Consider the following 27,703-nt stretch of genomic DNA (forward strand, 5'->3'; position numbering starts at 1 on the left):
ATATGTCAGGACCTTCATGGAGAAAAAGGGGTTGTAAAGTAAATGGCTGGAGTCTGGCTGGATGACAAAGCCCTCATAGAGTTGAAAATTACAGGAGATGGAAAAGACCGTGGTAACTCTTGGGCCTGAACATCAATGTTTCTGCCTAGGACTGCTTAACTCCAGGGTTTGTGTCACCCCAACCCCAAGCCGATGAGCACTCGCCAAGGCACAGTTCACTAAACACTTAGTAATTTTCCATAATAGCCTTTAATACTAAAATGCATTAATTTTTTGAAGCAGAGAAAACACATTTAAGGGGGAAACAGAGAATCACCAGATAAAAGGAAACAATGTGGCAGATAACACCATTTAAAACATAACTGTAATAATTTAATAAAGCTGCTTTATCATCTTCATAAAATAGACAGAGTGGTGATTCTTTTTTGTCTTTTTGTTTTTACAATGATTCAATCACTGTGAAAAGGTACATAACATACAGATCAGCATATACAACAATTTTATCTTCATATAATCAGCAACAGAGACTGCTTAATGAGACGTACTGTACTCGCATCCTTCTAAATTTCCACCCTGGTTTGACAGGTAAACAGTAATAATGTCATCAGGCTCATTCCCCTCACTAGAGAAGTGAAGGTGTAAGCCTTTTGCAACTAATACCTTCGCGTTAAAATTGCACAAGGAGGTACTTGTTGCTGAATTTCTAGCTTGAGTTTATCTGGCTCTTGGTCATTAAAGTCTGTATCCTAGCTTTCTTCAGCTGAACGCTAACCAGTGCCAGCAAAAGTCTACTTACCCAGTGCTGTAATGGTATTGGCTGGTCTGTTTGCTAAGTTGACAGCAACCTTCAGTTAGTAACAAGGTCATCTTTAATTGCCAACACAGCTGGAGCAACAGTCAGTATCATCAGTTTCCTTAATGACCTACAATGTTTTCCAATCAAGATCAGGTATTTCTGGAGTTTTCTTTACCAAGAGCACCTTACAATACATATTTCAGACAAGGTGGTTAATTTTTTTGTTTGTTTTACAAAAGTAATGTGACTCCTACTTGAAATTAATTCACTTTTGCACAACAAGTGACCCACAGGCCAATTCCAGCCTCACAAGAAAACAAAGAGAGCTGCAACAGCTTCATTAGGACAATGTGTTTTGCTCTGGAATATTTCATTATCAATATAAAGCCACCCAGTCCCAGCCCCACCCCCATACATCCCCTTTGAATATTACTTTGATACATACTTAAACTAAAGAACAACATCTCAATACACTTCAGTGTCAGCAGATACAATTTGACTCATGAAATGACATCCTTAAATGTAATTTTACCAAGAAGGCAAACACTAGGGCTGTATACAATGGACTTCTTCAGCTCATTTATGCCAGCTTTGCAAAGTCAGATGGGGACTTATTATCCTGGATAAAGAGCCGAGTGGACCAGACTTGTCAAAATGCCTTGAGGAGATTCAACATCAAAATGATCCCCACAAAGTAGAATTCCAGCCAGAACTGCTATTATGTACAGTCATAAACCTTTTTCCATGTCAGATGCCCAATCAAACTCTCTCCTTCACTCTGCCTTTCTTTAAACTGTGCCTTGTCTTTGCTACTTCAAGTGAACCACTTTTGTTTTGCTTTTTAGTGATACAGAAGAAGGACAAGAAAAAGTCATCTGAATTCCCCTCTAATAGTCCATAGTATGATGAAGTTACACTATCAGGAAGATTCTCTCGGTGGTTCCAATTTGCAGAGTTCAGAGTTGTATTTTTCATTAGTGATCAGTGGGTCACCATGTCAACAAATGTGTATAAATGGTCATGTTAGATGCAATTTGTCCTATTAAGCAAGTTTCCTCTGGAGCAGCCACACTTGAAGTGTTCTTGTCAGTATCTCCTGAGGATTTATACATAGGAAAAGAGGCCCCACCCCAGAACAACTGAAGGAAAAACATTAAGGGTAGAGCCCTATCAACCTGTGCTTTTAAAAGTCCTCAAACTAGTGAGCAGCTGGTTGTTAAGGTTTGCTGGGTTCCCCATACAGTTGGAGTACACAGGTACAGAAAATTAGCACTTCTAAGAAATCCCCAAGTTGGATTTTTGATGCTGCTCCAGGAACTAAATTTTGAGAACCAATATTCTGTGTGAACTATAGGATTCCTTGTTCATTATCTGTTTCAGTAATAAGAGGGACCATTGTTTAGTCTACTGGCTTTCAAAGATCAAAGGAATATTAAAGTGTATTCTGCATAGGCTCATTTAGTAGTCAGCATAAGGAAAAGAAAAGTATACACATTATGGATCTCTTCTTCCTATTTCTTATTGGACAGTATGTTCCAATACGTGAGAGAAAGCAATCAATGCAAGCTAGACTCCTTATATGGTACGCAGATGTTTACTTGCCAAGGGAATTGCTGAAAACAGTTGGTAGTTAAGTATGTCCCACTACAAAACCAATGGACAACTGAGTAAATAAAATAGAACTCCCTAAAATTGTTCCCTCATGTTTAAGTTTGTAACATGTTTTCAGAAGGAAAAGAAAGAATAGTTGGCCCTCTGGCCCTTGCAGCTTTTCATCACACATGTTAAAAAGGAGGAGAAACATCATGAGCCAAGGGGAAATTTAGGATCCTTGCACAAAACTCCTACTTTTAGGCACAGCCTGCCTATAAAACCAGCTTACAAAGCCCTCCTAGGATACACTTGCACTTTTGGGAGGATACATACATCAGACAATTGCAGGGGGAAGAGCTATTTCCTTAATGAGAAGAATTTTCTCTGAATATACTCAGTAGTGAGTTTGAAAGCCAAAATAAAAATTTCTGACTGCCCACAGAGAATAAAGTATTTGGATAGGGAAACAGGATGAGACTATAGACTGAAACTGAATTCTGGGAATAAAAACCAAGAAAAGAATCTGAGTAAAAAAGAAGGAGGAGGAGGAGGAGGAGGAGGAGGAGGAGGAGGAGAAGAAGAAGAATCAGCAGAATCAATGCCACTGCTACTCTAACCATTGTAAACTTGGCTGGTAAGAGTACTGACAGCCAGTGGCCTCAATGGCTCAACAGCCACATAACAATGTTTTCACTTCCCACAATCTTTCCAGCTCCATTTTTTTTCCACTGAGCATAGTAAGAAATGCATTCATAGAAAACTGTCCAGTCTGAATACAAAGTGACTTTGAGGTGGTAACTAACAAAATAATTCTACCAGGATGGATCAGGGTAAGGATCAGTCTAAATTCTATAGGCAGGCATAATAATTAAAGGATATTTAAAAAAATAATGTGTCAATCAAGTAGTCACCTGAAAAGAAAAAAAATATAAATACTTAACTCAGAATCTACTACCAAAATGAAATTAATTACAAGAGCAGAAAGTATATGAGAGATAAATAAATGAGGCAAATGAAGATGTTACAGTAATTGATCTCTAATTTTGTCAGTTTCACAGGGAAATTTTCAGTCATACCAATATATTGCATGAGGTAGTATTCAGCACATAATAACAAATCAGCATGGATTTGTAACTTTGTTATAGGTTCTCTATTATAAATCTTCTCCCTACCTAATTCTATCACAATTGCCTTGCCCACCCGCTCCCTTAAATTCTTTCCCCCTCTCCTAAAAGAAAATATTCCTAATGCATAGTAATGGATAAAGCTAGGAATTCAGACAAAAATAACTAAAATGTTTGAAAGACCTGACCACATCTACCTAAACTTAAAAAATAAATTCTCTGTTGCATTCTAGTGCTCTAACCTCTCTAGTCCTTCTGTCTATGTACACTTGAATTTCAAAACTGAAACATGAGAAAAGAATCACAAAACATACTTCTCTAGAGACAACTCTTTTAAAACCAAGGCAGAGCAAAGGCGACATGTTATTTTTAAATAATGAATCCTTAGGCTGCAAGAATACTGTGTTGGCTAGTAATAATAGACAGACAATAAATGGGGAATCAGAGCAATGTTAAAACAACAAAAATAATAATATATATCCTTAGCCTATAGAAAAAAGAGATAGCTAAATCTAAAGGATTTTTCTTTTAATAATTTCTTGTTCACATTTTTAATCAAAAAGTATTAGTGATAAAAAGGCAAGTTCAAGTGTCCAAGTGTCTCCATTTAGAAGGCACAGTAATTGGATTAGTGATGCTGTTACCTATTACCTGTTTTTTCTTAAATGTACACTTTGTACTGTCTACTCTGTCCCTATTTATAAGCCTAAGATGCATAGCAATATGGAGTTCTCCATTCCAGCCCATGACACAGTGTAATTCCAATCATGATTTGGAAACACGGAATCAGGAAGTATGTGTCTAAAGATATGCTAATTTCCATCTCAAAATAGGTTCAGCCATTTTGAGTCAGATGATTAGAGACAGGGAATTTCTCAGCCTGAAAACTGGTAACTTCAGAGGCAACTTTCCTGATCAGGGTCTGAAAATTAGTGAAAAATAATGGATCTCATAAAACTTTCAGCACAGTATTTCTGACAACTGCAAATTAGATAGCAGCATATCCAAAAATGACTTTCTGAATGATCTATCATGGACCTGGGCAGAAGACTGAAAGGCAGGAAAAATACTTTGCAAGGTGGTGAGCAATCACTACATGGGTTAAAAACATGAGTAGCCTCCAAGTACTCAATCTATATGTGTGGTGTTGCTCATTCATTTGCTGTCTCAGTTGTTTGCATTTTGTTTTTATCTTTTTTAAATTTTTTTAAGAAAAAAATATCAACCTTTAAAAGCCTTTTGCCATCACCACACACATAGCAATTTGCAATATCAAATACAACAATAGCACAGCTAGCAAAAGGGTTCTTAAAGCAGGGGCGTCCACAGCAAAATAGCGGCACTGGAAAGTACTCGAGCTTCAGAAACAACCTTTTGGGGGCTCAATTTCACATCACTGAATCAATGAATAGTACACAATAAATGATCATTAATTTGTCTACACTACAAAAAAACAGTGGCGAGCTTATTAAAGGTGTCCAGAGCTTCTTTTTTTTTTTTTTTTTTGCTTTATGCTTTTTTGTTAAATGTAATTCTCCACAAACAATGGTAATTTATATTATCATTTTGACATATAAAAATATATAAATCCAAACACTTAATACATAATACTTTTCACAACTGAATTTGTCTCTGTTTTCCCAACATCAAGGCCCCATGAACAACTCAATCCAAAGCTAATTTGCTCCCATGGAACACCCCTGCTGCTTGTTGAAACGAGAGGGATTGTCACAGAATGATAGTCATTTATAAACAACACATTTAGGGAAAGCTCTGAAATTACAGCCACTCAAGAACCAACCATTGGTGACCAATTAAATGGAGCAGCTCCTGCATCTTTACTAGCTAGCGTGGTTTCTTTCTCTTCTTCCCCCGAGACTGATTTAGAGCACGATATCCTTCAGACGCTTCACGCCAGGGGACTCTTTGTCGCGACCCTCCTTCAGAATAGGGTTGACCTCAGCCATTACTTTGGCGCTGTCGGCTCCGCGAGGCTCAGCTTCAGTAGGACGAGAAGCGCCATTGTTGACATACTGCTCCAGATCCCGGGCCTGGGGAGCCAGGGCAACGGTGTAAGACACAGAAGGCTTGGTGGGCAGAGGGCTCTTGAGATGGAGCGGGGAGGTGACGGGGCTAATAGCCTCACAGCCATTGCCTGCCTCCCGGATAGCGCTGTTGACTTTCGGGCTGCAGACGGTCACATCGACAGTCCTCTTGCCTTTCAGGGTGGGCCTCTCCTCAGCTGGATGGTCGCTCACATCTTTCCCAAAAGTTGCGAAAGTCCGCTTGGTGGGGGCGCAGTCGTCATAAGCCTCAACATCAGCAGCAGTAGCTTCAATGGACAGTGCAATGATGTTCCTCACGTGCTCGGGGGACTTGGAGCGGGTGGGCATAGGGTTCCGGGGCATCCAGCATCTATCAGAGTGGCCAAGAATCCGGCATTCTTCCCTGCAGTGAAATCCTTCATTCTGATCTGTGTGGAGAAAAAAAAAGTCAATTTCATCAGCTCTCCCAGAAATCACTGCTACTCTTCAGTTTTCTGGTTTCTTAGGTGCACACAGGCCCTTTAGGGAAATGGCACTTTTAGATAGTCCTTTTTTGCCTTTTGGGACAAGTATGAAAAAATTGGCTTTTAAAAGGCTATATAGATCTCCCCCTAAATACTCCTCTATTTATGGTTGTTGCTGTTCCCACTGCTGATGAAACAGAAAACCTAAAGGGAAACACTTTATGATGAAAAAAGTATTTTAAAAAAAACTTTATCCTTAGTGTTAAGGTGCTGAGAGTCAGCATTTTTGTCAACATCTCCTGGTAAAAATCACCTGCATTTGAAACTGGATTCAGCAGATGGGGTGGGAGCAGGGCAGGGAACCCAACAGTTACTTTATCCAATAAGACTTGGCCACTCTTCTACCTTACCCACCAGTGATACATGGTACTTAATGTAAGTTTAGATTAGTATGTACCCTTTTTGAGAACCCTGATGTGATTCATCACTTTTTTATTAGATATGGACATCTTTAGTATGTAAACAATACATGTTGGTACCTTCCTTTCCCTCCTCCCTGCCCCTTTTCTGAAGAGGCCTTTCTGGTTGAGATGCAGGTCAACCCCATGGGGATTATGGGTCATGCATTAAGTGGGGTAGAGGCAATAACTCTGTGCAAAACATCCAAACTTGTGGTTCTAATATTCTTTCCATCCCCTCTTCATTTTGGACCCAGCTAATCGCCTCATATGTTCCTTTCTAAAACTACATTTCCCATCAGAGGGAATAGACTGTGATCCTGTCCTTCCAGCTAAATCATGAGCTTCAGTTAGCCCTATACACACATCACTCATATGTTGGGTATCTTTCAATTACACACAGCTAGATGTTCCTTTTTATATTTTTTATCTGAAACTTTATAAAGAAATGCATGTTGCTGGTAGTAATTTAAGCAAGCACAGCCGTTAGAGGACAGCACTACAGATATTCCTAAAAAAATTAAGAAGAGAACAATCACATATTAGGCTGTGTCACTCCTGGGTAGATATACAAAGAAAAAGAAATCAGAGATATCTGCACACTTATGTTTATTGTAGCACTAGTCACATTACCCAAGATATGTAGTTACTTTATATGCCCAGATGATACATAAAGAAAACACTGTGTGTGAGTGTGTTAGCCACACACAATGAAACAAGAATGGAATCGTGTCATTTGAGGCAAAGTAGATGGAACTGGAGGGCATTGTGTTATGTAAAATAAGCCAAGCACAAAAAGTAAAAATGAATACCATGTTGCCTAGTTGAAACTAGGAAACGCAGAGGGGATAGGTAATACAAGTGATGTGATCAATACCAAAGCATGATTACCTAGAAAGAATAAATTCTACTGTCCTGCATCACAGTAGTATGATGACAGATTATTATTACCTGTAATACATATGATAAGACAGGAGAGGGGCTTTAGGCCCCAAACATACAGAAATGAAAGACGGAAATGTTAACTACTCTGGTTTGATCAGTACATGCTATATGTGTGTGATAAAATAACACACTATATCCCACAAATATGTATAGTTCATTTCATGTTAATTAAAAGTAAAGCATACAAGTTTTATGGATTATCTAAACTTTCAGCAGCTAGAACTCACAAATATTGGGATGAAATAGTTTTCTTTTTCCAGATCAGATTCACTCAGGGTGAAGGTTTTGAATTGACTCTCAAAAGGAGCTTTCTAAAGAGAATAGTTTACCAATGTATAGATCCAGGTATAATAGTTATTTATATACTGGAAAACTATTAATTTCAATATCTTCTTTATAGCTCTAGTTCTCCATATAAATTAATATTTATTTCACACTCAGGAATGATGATGACATAATGAAACATTTCATATATTATACAATGTATCACAAAAGGATCAGCTGAATATGTATTTTTTTAATTTTATTTATTTATTTATTTGAAAGCGACAGACACAGAGAGAAAGACAGATAGAGGGAGAGAGAGAATGGACGCGCCAGGGCTTCCAGCCTCTGCAAACGAACTCCAGACGCGTGCGCCCCCTTGTGCATCTGGCTAACGTGGGACCTGGGGAACCGAGCCTCGAACCGGGGTCCTTAGGCTTCACAGGCAAGCGCTTAACCGCTAAGCCATCTCTCCAGCCCATGAATATGTATTTTAAAAAGACAAACAAACAAAAAATCTTTAGGCCAAGATTAGGGGAAGTTAGAAGACAAGAAGAAATACAAAGTGTTATGTGTGTATATACAAATATAAATATTATATAGATATGTGTGCTATACAAGCACATAGAGAAAGAAAAAGAAAAAAATGGAAATGTCTGCTGTGACTGCATTTTTGAAAGAGTAAGAAGGCTGTACTTCAGTGTCTTCCCTGAAATGAGTCTATATATAACACACCTGCCTTGTGCACTTGTATTTCTATTTTTGTATGATTTTTTTTTTCATTCTCTTGATTGGTTTTAATGGGTAAATGGGCTTGGCGAGCAAGGTACTGTTCTCCCTCATTCTTTGGTGAAGGGCCATGGGGAAGAGGGCTCAAGGAATAATGCTGTAATTGGCTGTGTATTTCAACATTTGGGAAAAAGGATTTGCAAGCAGTTAGATGTCAAGGAACTAATCCAAGTTGACTCCTAATTTGAACACAACTCTGTTCATGGCACTTGGCCTCATTTAAGCTTCTTAAAATCCAACTAAAAATAAAACTCCTTCTTTGTATCTGTACCAAATTTAGCAACCTTTGTGTCACCCATACAAAATGAAGGGGTTGATAAGGCCCTTTCTCCACTCTTTCAGTGCTGCCACAAAATTCCTATCATAAGTCAACAGGGATATGCTCTGGGAGGGCAGAAAACATCTCGATCACACCTTCCAAGGCTCAGGGTCTAATGCAGAAGAGGTGGCAGAAAGAATGTAAGAGGCCAAGGAAGGGTAGGACTCCTTACAACATGCTCCCTCCAGACGTAAAATGGCCTTGATATCCATGACCTCATAGGGCCTGATACTACATACACAAGGCCATCATAAGAGAAGGGAAAGGTCACAACATCAAAATAAAATAGATACTTATTGAGATGGGGAGGAGATATGATGGAGAATGGAATTTCAAATGGGAAAGTGGGGGGAGGGAGGGTATTACCATGGGATATTTTTTATAATCATGGAAAATGCTTAAAAACTTGAGAAAAATTAAAATAAAATAAGATTAAAATAATATACCAGAATGTATATGTACCTGTTACTTTGTGTAGACACAAACACTTGAGTCGAATAGTTGAATAATCTTTAACCAGGTTCATCTGAATATGCCAATTTAAAACAGGATTTATATCTTCAAGGTTACCCAAAAAGACCATCTGATTTCTCGTAACTTCTAAGGTGTATCTCATGACTTCTAGGCGATAACCATAACCATAAATAACTAATATGTGTGTAACAAAGACTAAAAGAGTATAAAGTGGGGGAACTGACTTCCATTCCTATAAATCACAATGTGTGTCCCTGGGACTCAGCAAAAATAACCAGAACACAAGTATTGGAAACCCTGTCCTTTTCGTTCCTAACTTAGGCTATAAAGAAAGAGGGGCTTTAGCCTTTGAGGCCTTATTTACATTTCTACAGCAGAACAGTGTGAATGACTATTAACTAGAATGTGCCAATGCAGTCAACAAAACCTTTTCTTTAATTATTTTTTGATATTTTTATTTATTTGCAAGCAGACAGAAATGAGACAGAGGGAGAGAGAGAGAGAGAGAGAGAGAGAGAGAGAGAGAGAGAGAGAGAGAGAGAGAGAGAGAGAGAATATACACCAGGGCCTCTAGCCACTGCAAATGAACTCCAGACACATCTGCTACCATGTGTATCTGGTTTATGTGGTATAGTTGTTTGATTCAGGTGTCCCCCATAAACTTAGGTGTTCTGAATGCTAGGTTCACAGCTAATGGGGATTTGGGAATTAATGCCTCCTGGAAGCAGTGTATTGTTGAGGGTGGGCTTATGGGTGTAATAGCCAGTTTTCCCCTTTCCAGTGTTTGACACAGTCTCCTGCTGTTGTTGTCCATCTAATGTTGGCCAGGAGGTGATGTCCACCCTCTGTTCATACCATCGTTCCCCCCCACTCGCCATCATGGAGCTTCCCCTCGTGCGTGTAAGCCAAAATAAATCTTTTTTTTTCCCACAAGATGCTCTTGATGGGGTGATATCTGCCAGCAATGCAAACCTGAATGCAACATGTGGGTACTGGAGAATTGAATCTGGGTCCTTATGTGTCACAGACAGGCACCATAACTGCTAAGCCTCTTTCCTGTAATTTTCAACATGAAGTAGCTGGCTTCAAATTTCGAGACTGAATTGTTATCAACACCTTTCAATGGGAGACTCAGACCCATATGTAACCCCAAAACCATTCACATTGTTCTTTATATTAAGCTGCCTCTAACGAGCAGCATGGGGAAGCCTGGATTGCCATCACACTTGGATAGAAAACAAAAATGCCAGATTGTGACCTCTCCAAGATGTTAAGTATTTAGGAAAACTTGAGCAGGAACTCAGGCTTCTCAAAAGATTCCCTACAAAGACAGTGCTTAGTTTGGATTACTATCTAAATGGAAAACAGAACAAAACCACTGACTTGGATGAGAAAAATATATTCTAGCACCCTCAAGAATTCAATCAGACTAAGTAAATGAGCCAGTCTTCCTAAGCTTATCCCAGCCGTATATGAGTGAGAATGACATGCAGTTTTCTGAGAGTAATTATATGTACATATTGTACTTATTGTTCTAACCTCTTCCAAGTAAAGATTCAAATCTAAGAGAATCATGCACTCACAATGTCTCACTGCAGGATTTAAACCAGATACTTATATTTGCTTATGTAGTTGCCAATGCTAATGATTTGCTATTTATCACTTTTGGATTCAAATAGCCATTTGTGATATTTGTGACAATATAATTAAAATGAAATCTATAACTTTAAAATATTTAACCTATTTTGTATATGAAAGAAAACAAGGGTAATACAGGTGCTGTTAAAAGTGAGAATTTTAGAAAAAAAGCCTCTTAATAATGTCAATAAAGACAGAGCTTATTTTAAAAAGAGAAGCAGCAGCTAAGAGACTACTTCTAGAATTGTATAATGACAAAAATATATGTACCCATCACCGTATACTATAGCAGCTGTGAATGGATGTGTGCGACTAGAGAGGAGCCATTTTATATCATCATAAATAAATTGTCAAGACGTTGGCGTCTGCTTGAACAGAGGTAAATAACATTAATTTCCTGTTAAGTAAAATTTTTCTTATGAGCCTATTTATGACTGGATATGTTATTACCTCTTTATTTGAATGTATTGACCTGAATCTATACAAAGCAAATGTGAGAAGCCAAAAGTTTCACAAAGTTGTGATAATTCAAACACATTACCTTTACAAATGAATGAAGGAAAGTTTTTTGAATTGAAACATACACATGATCATGGTTGACTGATGAATTTCCCAATGGACCTTCCCTAGTTATGAAGGTATCCCTAGGATTTTCACATGAGAAAAATAAATACAAAGTGAGTACATAAATTTGGATCAAGGACATTTATCTGGGGGTCAAAGAAGTCCTTAGTTCAAAACAGATTGGGGTATTTTAGGCCAAAACCAAAACATAAAGAAAAGTTTAAGCCTCTTTAATCTATATTGTAATAACCATTTTTGACCACAGTTTTTATTAGGCACTTTGGTGAGAGATTTTTAAAACTTCCAGAAATAAATAAATAATAAATCTTAAATAAGAAGCAGTCTTATGAGGTATGGGAGGCATAAGAGACAATAATGACTAAGCCATAATGAATAAGGAAGTAATTAAAATACAAAAATAACAGAATATTTTATTTTGTACAAATAATACCAAAACCTTGCCCAATAATTACTAATATCCCTGGGACATAAAACTGCTATGTCTTCAACAACATGCTTGCACACCATAGTCTATGCTTGGACAAACAAGAACAATAACGAAAACCCCATCTCAGGCTTTGCAAGTACTTTCAAAGGCCTGAAAGAATAGAGAATCCAGAAAGATCTGTTGGTTATATACAGATGCAGTCACAATGAATATGTCCAATAATGCTTCTAGTTCTTTACTATGATTCAGATAATGGTTGTATTATCTCAAAGATGTCAGTGACAAAATTACAAAATTAAATAGTTTGTGGCTATAGTGGCAAAAGTGATGTGTCTTCATAAGTCATCTGAAACCATCAAAACAGAAAGGAAAATGTAAAGTGACCTCCAGTTACTACAAGTTCAAATTGATGGCTATTTCTAAGTAGACAAAGTAACACATTGTACAAGTAAGTTAAGTAAATCAGAAAAGATTCCTCCATTATACTTTTACACACCTACTTAACTTAGTCTGCATTTGCTCATGAAGAAAACAATCTGTGCCACAATAAAGTCCATTTGGTAAGTTATAATGTAAGTTACTGTGGCAATGATGAGAAAGAAGTGCTACCAACATTGACCACCTATAAATAATCACGAAAACATAAGTTTTGAAAAGTTCACCCATTCGAATTGCCTAACTCTTACTTACATGAAGCAGAGACAAATAACTGTCTATAAAATATCTTTACTCTATTACTAGAAATGGAGCCCCACTTTCACTAGGTATAAGATAAGCTCAGCATTGAAAAACACATTTATTGGCCATCCTTTCAGACAAGAATGATTGTGTAACATTATAAAGGAAGATTGTCAAGCAAACTCCTTAACTGAAGTATCTATAAGACCTTATTTCTTCCTGCTTTATCCTGTCTGGGAAAAATCATAGTAGTTGTAGTTGCAACATCCTTCTTATTACAAAGACACAACTCTGAGGATAAAAGTCATGTGCTAGGCTGGAAAGATGGCTTAGAGATTAAGGCGCTTGCCTACAAAGCCTAAGGACTCAAGTTTGATTCTCCAGGTCCCACATAAGACAGATGCACAAAGTGACACACCTGCTCAGGGTCACACATACACACAAGAGGCCATACATGTCTGGTGTTTGATTTCAGTGGCTGGAGGCCCGGGGATGCAAATTCTCAATCTTTCTCTCCCATTCTCACTCTCTTGATAAAAAAAAAAAAAATCCAGTCTGTTGGGCTTGCCTCAATAAAAATGTCAAGTGCTTATGTGTGGAAAAATTCAAAGATATATACGTTTTGGATTGCTGAAAACACAAAACCACCTCATCAACTCTAACGTCTCACAGAAGAAGCAAAATAGAAACCTTCTAATTAGTGAGAGATAAGTTTTTTTTATATTTTTTTTATTTTTTTTATTTGAGAGCGACAGACACAGAGAGAAAGACAGATAGAGGGAGAGAGAGAATGGACGCGCCAGGGCTTCCAGCCTCTGCAAACGAACTCCAGATGCGTGTGCCCCCTTGTGCATCTGGCTAACGTGGGACCTGGAGAACCAAGCCTTGAACCGGGGTCCTTAGGCTTCACAGGCAAGCGCTTAACCGCTAAGCCATCTCTCCAGCCCTAGAGAGATAAGTCTTTATTAACAATAGATGAAGACAATTCATGACTGATAGACTATCCCTAAAATTTCCAATTTCATTTCATTTCTTCATAAAGTCTTTGTCTGATCCTGCAGACAAAGATGGTCTCATAGCACCACCATTTCTTAGGATACATCATAGTTGTAATTACTTGTTTATTTTTTGTTAGCTTTTTTGAGGTCCTGAATGAATGAAAATATGCCTCTCTTGTTTTTCTCCTATCCACTGAAACTAGCAAAGGGTCCAGTAAATAGTCAATAACTGATTAACTTAATGGAATGGGAAAAGTACAGAAAGAACAAAGAATCTTAATACCTCAGAAACTATGTCACTGGTACTTCTAAAATTGGAAATAACTGTCCTACCTAATAAAAGAAGTGTAGAAACCCACAAAGTAACCTGTGTCACTTTGTCAAAGGCAATAAACATACAGCTTGAGAAACAATAGTCAAGTGACAAGTGCCGCTGAATGGTTTTCTGCACAGTATATGTCAACCTAAAAGAAATCTAATATGCATTGATGTCCAGAAGAAAATGTAGTTGCTTCAACCAGGTATTTTCCTATCCCAACAACTAATAGGTCCTATACTGTGATAAATTAAGGACACAATAAAAATAAAAATGTAATTTGAAAACTGAGGCTTTTTCAAATACCAACCTTTTTTTTTTGTTTTTTTTAATCAAACAAATTGTTAATTCCTGTCAATTATAAGACAAAATTATGACATAAGATTAGCCTTTAGACATGTTGGAGATGCTGCTGTTTTCTGTAAACACTCATTAAAATACTACTGAAACTAACATAGGGCTTCATAACAAAACTAATGCTCCAATCAAATGTGCTAGTTGGATTACCAAAAGAAAGCATTATCCAGAAAAGAGTACCTACATATACTTTAAGGTCTGCAGAGACGGGAGAAAGAGCATATATCCAATCTTTATATTTATAACTGAACAAGGCAATCAGTATCAATGGGATCAATGGAAAAGAAGGAAGGAAGTGATAGATGGAGTGAGGGAAGGAGGGAAGGAGGGAGGGAGAGAGGGTGGGTATGCAAAAAAAGGAGAGAATAAGGAAGCACTAGGCTTTGGACATTCCATGTTCACTTTGGCTGGTCTTTGTCTTAGGAACTGGGCTTTGTTTGGATGTTCAAATACCATTTGAAACATATCTGTTAATCATCTTGGAAAAATTCAGTAAGGACTTAATGACAACTTGCCAGAACCCACCCAGGCAATTGTGCTGGAGGAAAGAGGTATTATGTTCACTTTGTAAAGTAAAAGTTTAGCCATAAAAGATGGAATTCCAACTGTAAAACATTCAATGGAACATTAGTGAAGGCTGATATACTTTATAAAGTTATAAGCTAATGACACTAAACTATTCTGTAGCCAGTCTAATTATAATGAAATGCACATCGCAATTGACACTGCAAACAGCTATTTGTCTCTTACTCTCTTCTCTTTCTTCCAGGATGTTTTTTAACCAGCATTGTTCCACCCTAAATCTTTTATTCTCCTGTTCCCTAGCTGCCTACTTCTTAGCATTCCCTCCCTTCCTATATCATCATCCTTTGACAGACAGTAAACAGAAGCAGTGATTGGCATTTAAAATACATCTGTACTGTCATTTGACAAATGTCAAAAGGTGCTATCCTAAAACTAGTCCATGTCACATGGAGAAACTTTTCCACATTTTTCATTTATATGAGCACATACACTAAGAAATGCTATTATAATAAGAGACTTCATTACCAAATTGAAATAATCTATTTTCCTTCATGATTTAGCAGAGCCCTGGGTGAAGGAGACCCAAAATCAATGATGTGAAAAAGACCAGGTACAATTTGTGGTAGGGTCACCTTAGGAACAGTGAAGCCTGGGAATGAGGTGTGGGAACAAAGTTAATGACAATGGCAAAGTTATGTTTCCAAAAGAAAGAAGCTGGGCGAAGGAAAACTAACCAACCCTAACAAATATTTCATGATATTTTTAGGATGGCTGAAAACAGCAAGAATTCTGTAATATTTGGTTTTGACTTGAAATCGGGAAGGCAGCTGTAAAGATTGATTAATCCCAACCCAACCTAACCTTTTCCTAGACCATTTGACAAATCAGTGTCAGTTAGCAAGTGCTGCTCAATATCCAGCCTTTGATGTCAAATGGTACATAGGCTTCTCTCCTCATTCACAGTCTACGCACATGAAATTCACTCACTCTCAATGCAACAAGGAGATAGATTAAAAAGATGCTCCTTTCAGAATTCAGAGCAATTGAATTATCTTCAATGGAATCTTTAGTGCTGATCTGGTCAAAGAGACAAAGTTAAAACATATTGAAGTGTAAGTGCTTGAGAATTTAATATTTATGATAGATGATATTGTGGCATGCACAGTCATACAATCTAAGTTGCAATTTGGGCAATCACAATAGTTCCAGGAGTTTTCATTTTTGTACTGGAGCTCAATTCAATTCAATCCATAAAGAAGAGATTTCAGGATGTGTATAAGTATAAATCATTTGTGCTGATGCATGGGGAGCAAGGAAATGAAGCAAAGAGGCACTGGGAAAATTGAGAATGAGAAATAAGAGGTGCTGACAGTGACTGAGATAAGCAGACTGAAATCTGTGTTTTGACTACTATAATGGAGAAAATTATGTGACAAAGTGTCGAACTTCATCTAGGTGCTTAGAAACCATTTGAAAAGGCAGCTTTATAGATAAAATATAAGATGGCACAGAAGACCATTGAAGTCTTCCCTAAAATGAGGAGCTCTAAAAGTCTGCAAATCTAAGCAATATAAAACTATTTTCAAGTTTTTCATTGTATGATCTCACAGAATTACGTCCATTAGCCCATGCCAGTAGGATACCTACAATACCTAGTCAGTTCTCTGAAGAACTCAAACCAATTGGTTGACTTTTTGGTACATTTAAAACAGTCGTTTCATTTCATAATTCTACAATTAGTTATGCTGTAAGGAAGTATTTTTTTAGATTATACTTGCAAGTAACTCTGAATCTAAATATACCTAAAATTGGGTACACTCTTTCTTGGAAAACAGGCAATCTGCTAACACATTATCAGCTTTCAAAAGCACTTTTGTGATGGGTTTGAGCTTCTAGTTGTCTGAAAGAACAAACACATTGTAAGGATGACATGAGAAATGATGGCATAGAAAGCAAGAATAGACTAGTTTGTTAGCAGGAAGGAAAATGTCTCCTTGTAGCAAGGGATGTAGCTTGATGACAAAAATGCTTGCTTAGCATATATGAAGCTCGGGGTTCAATCCCCAGCACTGTCAAAAATTGTGTTTTTTTTAAATGAAAATTTAATGTTGAAAGGGGAAAAAAGCATCCAGCAGCTGGTGTTCCCCTTAACAGGAACTGACACTTCTTTCAGTTAAATCCCAGAACACACAGTTTTGTAGAAAGCACAATACTGGTCATAAGTCAATGAAAAAATTTGCAGTTTTGACTTTGAGATTCCTTAGAGATTTTTGAATTCCAAAAATGTTCATGAGACTGGGTGGGGAAGCTAAGAAATGGCATCAGTAATTCTCCAATCACTTTTTTGACTTTGAAAAAATAAAATTTAGCTCAGCAAACCAATCACTGTGTCTTGTAGTGAATCAAAAAATAGTGTATCCTGTCATTGTCTGATCTGTAATTGTTAGATTTGGTCACTGAAAGCAAACAGTAAGGTTGAGGGACTGCTGACTGCCTATTAACAACCTAGAATAAATTGTTACTAACAGAAGCCTGGTAGAAAAACCTCCTCTCATTGTTCTTGATGGTTCAGTGTAATGTCAGCAACCATCTGGAATTCTATAGTGTGATGACTGCTTCTGGGTACTGCAAACAGCACAATCATTTTAAAAAATCATTTCAAATATCTTCCTGCAAGCTAATAAATTTTATAACCATTTCAACCCTTTTTCATTGCAAAAACGAAAAGCTTAGTTCCAGACAAATTAAAAGTAAATTGATTGCCTTAGGGAAATCTATTCAAATATCAGTTTTCCATTTTATAAATCAGAGAAAGGGAGAGACAGAGAAAGAAAGATGACAGAGAGAAAGTGAGAGCAAAATCTTGTGTGAGAGAGACAGGGTACATGATGGAGATTGTGTGAAAAGCATAGAAACCACTGTATGAAAATGACAAGCAATAGAGGGACACACATTCAATCCAATAAATCTTTGTTTGCAAAACTAGTAGAAATCAACTTAAAATAAAATGCAAATATGTCACTGGGGTGCAGGCCTAACATTTATGCTGGAATTTATGAATAATAACTATGAATAATGAGTAGTAAAGCTGAAGGAATCAGACACCTCCTTCTCTGTTTACTTGTCTTTATCCATCTATCATGGATGATGCTAAGTTTCATTATTTTTCTCTTGTCTTTAAAATTACATAGAGTTATTCTTTTTGGGTTGTCCATTCAATCATTCAAGTAGAAGAAAGAAAGGTGAATGCTATCAGGTGCTGTGTCAAAAGCAATTATAAAAATTCAGAACACAGGCCAATTAATCTATTCTTTGAAGAAGCCTGATAATGTGAAGGCACCTTACATTTATCCAATGTTCTTATTAAGAAGAAATTGCCCATTATACTTAACACATGTGTGTTTCAGTCTAACCATCTTGCCTACCACTTTCCCAGCTCCTCATTGGTGTGGAGAATGGTCATTATATAAGCATTAGGGATGTCTTGAAACCATGGATGGATTTGGGGCACAGTGGAAATCATTTCCCAGAGTTGGCTCAAACCTTTGTCCAAAGGAATAGCAGAAGGATCTTGAGTGGAAATAAGCTAAGTTAAAACACTCTGACACCACTCTAGAAAAATCTATGCAGAAAACAATGCATTCTAAGTCTGGAGAGTGGCCACAAAATCTCTTTCTCTCTCTCTCATCACAACCAGAACTAGTCCTGAACAATCATTTCTATTCATATATTCAAACAATGGAAAAAATAAAAATGTAAATACTCAGGCCATCTGAAGGCCATGTATCTTTACGTCCTTGGAATATATTTTTCCAAAACATTCTATCTCCTGAACTCCACTTTTATTGACTTTGCCACTTGTTGGTTAAAAGCCTATCTTTTGTGACTGGGTCTATGGAACATGAGGCTAATGAAGGAATGCCATGCTGTGGCAAGAGAAGCCCTGAGGAATCTAGTTCTGTCTATAGAAAACAAAACAACATTGGGAGTAAAAAATTGGAAGCTTCATCCAAGCCACCATGATATCCATTCTCTGAGATTCTGATTTGGGAGTTCCAAGAGGGAAGGTGCAGACTTGTTTAATAAAGATGTTGAGCAGTAGCATAAAAATATTCTAGGAGTAAACTGAAATTATTAATTAAAGAAAAAGGGCTTCTTGGGCCCTAGAGCTTTCCTATCTCCTTAATCCTACTTTGCAATCTTTTATTTGCTTATATCAGTGAACAGCAAATAATCTGGTTTATTATTAAAACCACAGAAGAAATAATTTAATCACCTTTAGTAACATGCAAACAGTATCCAACTAAAGAGCTAAGGATGATCATTTGCTCATATATTAAGATGTGGCACAAGTCTTTTATATATCCTGATAGCCACTGTCCAGTGGGTTGATCTGCAGATATTGGAAAAAAAAAAGAGTAGGTGTAGACTAATATAAATTTTTTAACCCAGCTTGTGTTCAAAGAGCTTTCTGATGCTAATTTCCCTCTCTCTCTCTCTCTCTCTCTCTCTCTCTCTCTCTCTCTTTCCACACTGAGCTATAATACTGATATAGCTTCCTGTATACTATTATTTTGTTTGTTAAAATTTATGTATTCATGGGGGGCACACCAAGGTCTCTTGCAACTGCAAATGAACATTAAACTCTTGTGTTACTTTTCTGGGGGGTTCGGTTTTTTGAGGCAGGGTCTCATTGTAGTCCAGGCTGACCTGGAATTCACTGTGTAGTCTCACGTTGGCCTTGAACTTTTGGCAATCCCCCTACCTCTGCCTCCCCAGTGCTGGTATTAAAGGTATGTGCCACCATGTCTGGCTTTTGTGTCACTTTTTGCATCTGGCTTTACATGGGTGGATAGAGAATTGAACCCAGGATGGAAGGCTTCACAAGCAAGGCCATTAAATCACTGAGCAAGCTCTCCAGCCCTTCCTATATAATATCCTTAGAGGATGCTAACAAACAAGGACACTGACAGATGATTAATTTCACCTGTGGAATCCTTGCCCTCTTTACTCTAGAGTTTTTTTAAAAAATATATATCTATTTATTTGCAAGCAGAAAGAGACAGAGAATGGCACACCAGGGCATGTAGCCATTGCAAAAGAAATTCCAGATGCATGCACCATTTTGTATGCCTGGCTTTATGAGAGTACTGGGGAATTGAACCTGGATAATTAGCCTTTGCAGACAAGTGTCTTAACCATTGAGCAATCACACCAGCCCATAGATTTTGATATTTTTAACACTGTGCTGATAATTTCAATATAGGAAATCAGCAATATTTCAACAAAGGAACCACTCACGAGCCATGATTTCAACAGGACAAAAGTTGGAAAACTAACTGGTTGAAATTAGTCAAATTCTTTGCAAAACAGAAAATATGATGAAACATGAAAACAGTGCTTGAGAAATGTATTGTGCTATTCAACCTCATGGAAATAATAGCTTGTTTTCTGGACTGCGTCATCCTTTAAAAACAACCTTTCTGGGCTGGAGAGATGGTTTTGTGGTTAAGCACTTGCCTGTGAAGCCTAAGGAACCCAGTTCAATGCTCGATTCCCCACAACCCACGTTAGCCAGATGCACAAGGGGGCACACACATCTGGAGTTTGTTTGCAGTGGCTGGAAGCCCTGGTATGCCCATTCTCTCTCTCTCTCTCTCTCTCTCTCTCTCTCTCTCTCTCTCTCTCTCTCTCTCCCTCTTTCTCTCTCTCTCTCTCTCTCTCCCTATTTCTCTGTCTGTCCTCTCAAATAAATAAAAATAAACAAAAATATTTAAAACAACCTTTCCTTCTGGTTCTGTGTGTTTACAGAGGGAATAAAGACTGATATAAGATCTGGCCTTTCTTCTTACCACACAACTAGACAGAGACTGTCCAGATGATATCTTTAATACACATTAACATTCACTGTAAAGCAAAAAAATTAGTCAAAGTCTCCAAATGTCTTAAAATTACATATAAACTGTGAAGAAGCCAGACATTTTTTTAAATATATTTTTTAATTTTTAATTTATTTATTTGAGAGCAACAGACACAGAGAGAAAGACAGATAGAGGGAGAGAGAGAGAATGGGTGCGCCAGGGCTTCCAGCCTCTGCAAACGAACTCCAGACACATGCACCCCCTTGTGCATCTGGCTAACGTGGGACCTGGGGAACCGAGCCTCGAACCGGGGTCCTTAGGCTTCACAGGCAAGCGCTTAGCCGCTAAGCCATCTCTCCAGCCCAAAGCCAGGCATTTTGAACATAGCTGTCAAATAGGTTATTCAGAAAGCAAATGTGGCTGGGCATGGTAGCACATACCTACAATCCAAGCACTTAATCTGAGGAGGCTGGAGGCTTGTAAATTCAAAACCAGACTGGGGTGTATAATAAGGTTCTCTCTGCCTCAAGAAATAAAATGAAAACAAAAATAAACACAGAACAAAGTTAAAGAGGATGTTCACATTCTCACATCCAGCCTTTATTCAAGGAAGCTCTCGAACTCTCCTCAGATTAAATCTTCCATCTGTTTTACTTACTTTCTCCAGAATTCATCCCACAGATTGTCCAGGGAAGGCTAAGAGTAAAATGATTATGTGCTACTTACAGCAATCCATGAAATGCATGTTGTCAGTTACCTTAGTGTATTTAAGGCAGGGACATCTTCACAAAATTTCAGCATAGACATAGACATTGCATAAAGGAAGCCTCCACTGCTCATTGACCCTGTTATTCCAACCTATAAATAATAAGTGCTTTCATGAATGAATTCCTTTCCTCTTCTCATCTTTCTTGTCTCTGTTCCATAGTGTTCAGCTCATCTCTGCCATGACCAAAGTATCCATTCATCTTCTGGTCTCTCTCATAGACCTTGTTGCTCTTCTCTCAGTTTTGTGTGCTGTTCTCATCACAGCAAATCTTTCTACTTAAAAACTCCTACCTCCATGAAATCCACAGGGCAGCAATCAAGGACAATAGCAATGGGCAATTATCTGACAGGAAACCCACCAATATGGAAACAGCATGTTCTCTGAGGGCATTTCCTCCTTCCCACTAAAGAACTCTCAGAGTAAGCCTGACTGTTCTGTGGGGATCCTCCTATTATTAGAAACAGCTGTGTCTGGAATGGTGCTTAACAGGCTTAGGTTACCAGTACCACTTCCAAGGAAAAAAGTGGGACAGGAATATTAACTGTACAATTACATAGTTTGTGTAGCATGTAAAAGAACATTTTATTTCCCTCTTAGGAGAATGAGTGGTTAGCATTTACTATAAAATTAAAAAATTAAGTTTTAATACCCTCAAATTATATGAAACCATCATAAATTTTATATCTGCCAAAAACAATCCTAACAAGATATTCAATAAAGCATTCAACTATTTGTTCATTAGAAACCCATATCCTAATGTCACTCTGTTTCTCTCTTGTACTTCACATCAAGATCATTGGGCCATCAGCCAAAGCCTAGAGAAGCAAGCTTCATCTTAGTGAATTGAAATCTCTAGTGTCAGATACAGTCACTTTGACTAATGGGAACTACAGCTTGCCAAAATAAAGCCTCCCTGTCTGTTCCTCCCATCAAGTATGCTTAGAAATCCCATGGCACAAACTCAGCAGTCTACAGATCCCAATCAACTATCAATAGCTTAAGTATAAGTGATTGTGGATGAAGTACAAGCCAAATGTGTTTCCTTTTTAGTTGCAGGGATTCCAATGCTGTTATGGCACCCATAATGCTCTCACCTAATGATTCAGACAGGCATCCACCAGCTAAGTGATATGAGATGCTCTACACATGCTACAATTACTACATGCAGCAAAGTACTAATAAGCATCTCAGTCTGAAGTTACAGAGAGAACACATGGCAATACTGACAGGACTTCCCCCATTCCAGATTAATATAATGGAATATGGCAGGGCCTTTGTGTTCCCTGTTGGCACTCCAGAGGCATACTTCTGTTTCCTCAAGTTCTTTCAGTCAGTGGGGAAAGAACACATGTGTGTATCAAGTTCACTAGTGACTCTCTTATCTTCCTGACATTACAGTGTTGCATCAAGAATAATTTATTGGGCTGGAGAGATGGCTTCGTGGTTAAGCACTTGCTTGTGAAGCCTAAGGACCCCGGTTTGAGGCTCGGTTCCCCAGGTCCCACGTTAGCCAGATGCACAAGGGGGCGCACGCGTCTGGAGTTCGTTTTCAGAGGCTGGAAGCCCTGGCGCACCCATTCTCTCTCTCTCCCTCTATCTGTCTTTCTCTCTGTGTCTGTCACTGTCAAATAAATAAATAAATAAATAAATAATTTTTTAAAAAAATAATAATATATTTAAAAAAGAATAATTTATTGAATTTTCTTCACTTTCTACTTTTGAATACTTTCCCTATATTTCAAACTCAGTGCTCTATCAATCCAGTATTTCTTCTCAATATAGAGCTTCCATTCCCATAAAATAATATTCTCAGAGGCACTGCTTTGAAGTGAGCTCCTTGGGAAAATGGTTTTTCAATACCAGTTTTATCAAGAATGAATATCACTGATGTGTTATGCAATGAAACAGCACTTCAGAGAACTGAAAATATAAAGCTTTGGTTTCTTCCCTTAGCACAAATATGTCCTGAAATTCACATCCAGGAGAAGCCAACTACTAACTACCTTCATGTTAACTATCAGCCCCCACACAAATAAGCTAGAAAATCTAAAACACCACATGAAAGAAACTCTATTATCTCATCAAAGTCTTAATAATTTCGTGGTCAGATGTGGGGGGGCACGTATCTATCCATGTGACACTTCGATTATTAGATCCTAGACTATTAAACTGAGAAGAACCAAATTTGTACATAATTATAATTGGATGGTCTATATATGTGTATTTACTATAGAAAATCACATATACTTCCATAATAACAATGTTAACATGTTAGAGATCATTAGCATTATTTAGGTATTCATAATTTAAATAAATGTCAAAAATAAATCTGAGGGGCTGGAGAGATGGCTTAGCGGTTAAACGCTTGCCTGTGAAGCCTAAGGACCCTGGTTCAGGCTCAATTCCCCAAGATCCACGTTAGCCAGATGCACAAGGGGGCGCACGCGTCTGGATTTCATGTGCAGTGGCTGGAGGCTCTGGCGCACCCATTCTCTCTCTCTCTCTCCCTCTTTCTCTGTCTGTCACTTTCAAATAAATAAATAAATGAATAAATAATAAATAAATCTGAGTTCAGATATCAGTTCTCAAATCAACACAATATTACTCTACCTTTATTTTTGGTGACCACAAGGAGAATGAAATAGCATGTAACTTCAGCTACAATTTTTGAGATATTATGTATTTTTCTTGTCCTATGTTAATATTTTATTTTGTCCATTTTCTTCTATTTCTTTGTTTCCTACTGCCATGACTGCAGCATCATGATTTTTGATTTTCCTAACCCTTGCCTAGTTCTCATCCCCTACTGATAAGAAGCTATAAAACAGTATAATTAACTCCAGCTGCCCCATCTTCAGTTCTGCCTCTAGGAGCTGAGCAAGCTGATCCTGCAGGGTGTGGACTAAAGTGGGTGGAAGAATGTCTGGCTCCATCCCAGTCATGGTGTGCCTCTCCCAAATTGCAATCCTTCCCAACTAGACAATCCCTAAGTTCTGCCATTATGTTTACACAGCTGGAACTGTGCAGACCCGGAAAAGAAGACTAAGAACACTCCCTGCTCCATTCTGAATTCAATCCCATTTATTGGATGTGTGTGTGTGTGTGTGTGTGTGTGTGTGTGTGTGTGTGTGTGTGTGTGTGTGTTAAATTCCCAGTGTCATGGTGCGGGCTACTGGGAAAGAGCCTGAATATTCCCCTTCTGAACAGAATATTCATTGGCATGATTGCAGCAGCCCACAGGTGTGAAGCTTTCTTTCTGCTAGTAAACAAGCAGCAGCCAATAAAAGCTTAGTCCAGAAGGAAAACAAAATGAAAGAAACACAACCACACACTTCAGAAAAAAATTCATAGTATCACTACGTTAAAAATGAATTATAGAAAATTACTAAAATGAAGCAGGGTTTCTAGGCAGTGTGGCCCTTGGGAGGGTGGGTGAGCCTGTTCTCCTTTTCATGGAACCACTGTCTGGCATCTCTCATCCTCCTGTTCACCAACACCAAGGAGAGCACCCACCACAGCCATCTCAGTTCCTAAAGTAAAGAAAAGGGAGTAAATATGATCCTAGATATTTGAAGGACATCTCAACCGAGAGTGTAAAGTCACAGAGACTGTTGCAGAGAGTTTGTAGTATTTCTAACTTTGGGGGTATAAAAAAGAAAGGCAGAGTTTCCTGCTATAAGTGTACAAAGCTTTGTTTTCAGGAACAGATGAGGCCTCAGCCAAATTTATTGGAGCTACTTAAGACTTAACGGGCTCTTCATCAGGGGGGAAGCTTAATCCTATGCACCACAACCAAAGACAGCTCCTCCCTTTGATGTGCACTTGTTCACAGGGCACCATACCTCTCTGAAATGCAGTGTAGCAAAGGTTCTAAGACTGTGGACTTTGGGGCAAGACTGCTTCTCAGTCCCAAGTTCTAAGACTTTACAGTCCAGTCCTTTGGAAGTTACTTAAGTAATTGTGCCTTGCTGGGTTTCTTTTCCTTCCATAAGACAAGACTAGTAGCAATGACCTCATGGGACTGATGAGATGATTAAAAAAGGAAATACATGAAATTTTAGCTAGAAAGTGTCTAGCACAGAGGAAGAATTCAATATACATTAGGTATTGTTATCCTCAAAAGAGATAGCTTGAGAAAGCTCTGTTTGGGAAAGAGGAAATCCCAGCCTGCCTTAACCTTGACAATGTAATAGAATATGGAATTCTACTGGTGGAAGATAAATGAAAGGATGCCAGGAAAGACCACAACTTAAATACATCATCTTGTCAAGCACCACTAGCTGCACTGATGACCCAAATGCCACTATTGGTTATTATTTTGGATTATCTTTACATTAAGATGCAAATGCTAGTTGGAAGGGAAGAGCAGTCTGTTTACTAGATTGTCTGAGGTAATTAGGACCTTGAAGAAACCAAATACGGAACACATGAATTTTTATGTGGGACATAGAAAGTAGGCAAATCCAAGCTGTAAATATGGGGCTGTAAGTTGAAGGGCTACTACAGTAAAGGAAACTAAGAAAACCCAGCCACAGTATTGGATGGCAGGGCTCTCAAATGGAGGGGAAGGCACAGGCATATAGATATAGTAGCACTGTATATACACATGTGTCAAGACCTATCCCTTGCATACAACTTCTGAGACTATGAGAAATTGCTCTTTCACTCTGCTTTCTTTTCCTCCTAAGAAGAGTTAATTCACTCTGGTTCAGATTTTGTCCTTTAAGAGGAAAAATATATACATGCAAAATGCATTCAAATTTCAAAAAATAGACCTCAGACAAGAAATACTAACAAGTGCCTCTACTGCTAAGTATGGATAATTAAATTGAATGAGATAGTTTGGATAGAAAAGCAAAACGAGGCTGTACCACACACACATTTGGAAAGGCTGTACTAAACCAACAGTACAGAATGCTTTGGGTTGATTAACAGGGCGCATAATGTGAGAAAAGAGTTGGAATTGAATAAAGATGCTTACTTTATGTCATAAATATAAGGAAAAGGTATGGTAACAGAGAATTCCAGCATTTGAAATGGAATTATAAAATTAAAGACCAGACAGATAAACAAAGCCAAAGTTCCCAAGGTACCTAGGGAAAACAAGCAGTCACTTTTTAAACACAGGTATGTAAAACTAAAACAGGAAAAAATGAATACACAAAACAGCATTTAAAACTGAAAGCAGAAAACATGTAACACATGAAGCCCATGTAATTTAGTTACAAAATATATTTAGGGCTGCTTGTTTTTGCTTTTTCCTTCCCCCTTTGGTTTTTCGAGGTAGGGTCTCACTCTAGCCCAGGCTAACCTAGCATTCATTATGTTGTCTCAGAGTGGTTTCGAACTCACAGCAATCCTTCTACACCTGCCTCCTGGGTACTGGGATTTAAGGCATGTACCACCACGCCCAGATATTTAGGATTGGTTATACCCTACTTCTTCAGTAAAATCACATCAGAGTCGCCAGGCTGGGTACTCCTCAAAGATATGTACTCCAAAACGTGAAATAATGAAGTCATAAAAGATAATAACGTAAGTAGGGTTTGAAAGGCATACCATAAGAATCAATATTCCTAAATACTGAAAGACCTCAAAGGGAAATAGGAGTAACTCTTGCCATAGGATGTGGAGGTTCTAACACACAGGATGGGCTGGTAGTCCTGAGCTAATGGCCAGTTAAGAAATCAAAGGAAAAAAGCTAATCATTCCATTTTGGGAAAGGCAGAAGCAGCTGCCAAAGCATCAGAGGGGAAACAGCTGTGTTCTTTACTTAGGGGGAAGACTTAATTAAGTTGAAAATCACAACTGGATGCTTCAGTAATGGAGGAGGAAGATGAGAACACACATTGTGTGTACAAAGATAAAAGAACCATTTCCATGAATAGACACACACTTGAAAGCCAAGCTAAACACATGCAAACCAAAACCAAAGAGGAGGAAGGCACTCATAATGTTTAATAAAAGCTAGTTTGCCAATTTTTCATACTGATTTTTCTTGCAAGAATGGAAGTAATTTTTTAACCCAAAACCTTGAGACTAAAAGTCAGACTTTCTGTTCTGTCTTTCTTTAGAGAGGAAAATTTAGTCAAATTGCTTTCCAGTTCCCCAATAATATTTTCATGACAAATGAACTAAAGTACTTTAAATCAAATGTTTGTAATAATGAAAATAATTAATATAAAATTGCTGCAATCTGAAATCTACCATGTATACCATAAGTGAACCATGGACCCAAAGAGAGGAAGTTAAGTTTTTTAAATTCATACATAAGATGA

General features: G+C 37.9%; 1 protein-coding gene across 4 annotated transcripts in view; it reads right to left on the bottom strand.

Moving 5' to 3' along the window:
- Nucleotides 1–230: 230 nt before the first annotated feature.
- The window catches only part of Pcdh19 (protocadherin 19), a 120,988-nt gene continuing 93,515 nt past the window's right edge, over nucleotides 231–27,703 (bottom strand). For all 4 annotated transcript variants that reach the window (XM_012951278.2, XM_012951277.2, XM_045140386.1 and 1 more), the window contains one exon: nucleotides 231–5,986. In XM_012951278.2, the coding sequence (XP_012806732.1) occupies nucleotides 5,397–5,986 (590 nt within the window). In that variant the 3' untranslated portion in view covers nucleotides 231–5,396. The remainder of the gene's footprint in view (nucleotides 5,987–27,703) is intronic.

This window comes from Jaculus jaculus, chromosome X (genome assembly GCF_020740685.1).
Source record: "Jaculus jaculus isolate mJacJac1 chromosome X, mJacJac1.mat.Y.cur, whole genome shotgun sequence".
NCBI lineage: Eukaryota > Metazoa > Chordata > Mammalia > Rodentia > Dipodidae > Jaculus > Jaculus jaculus.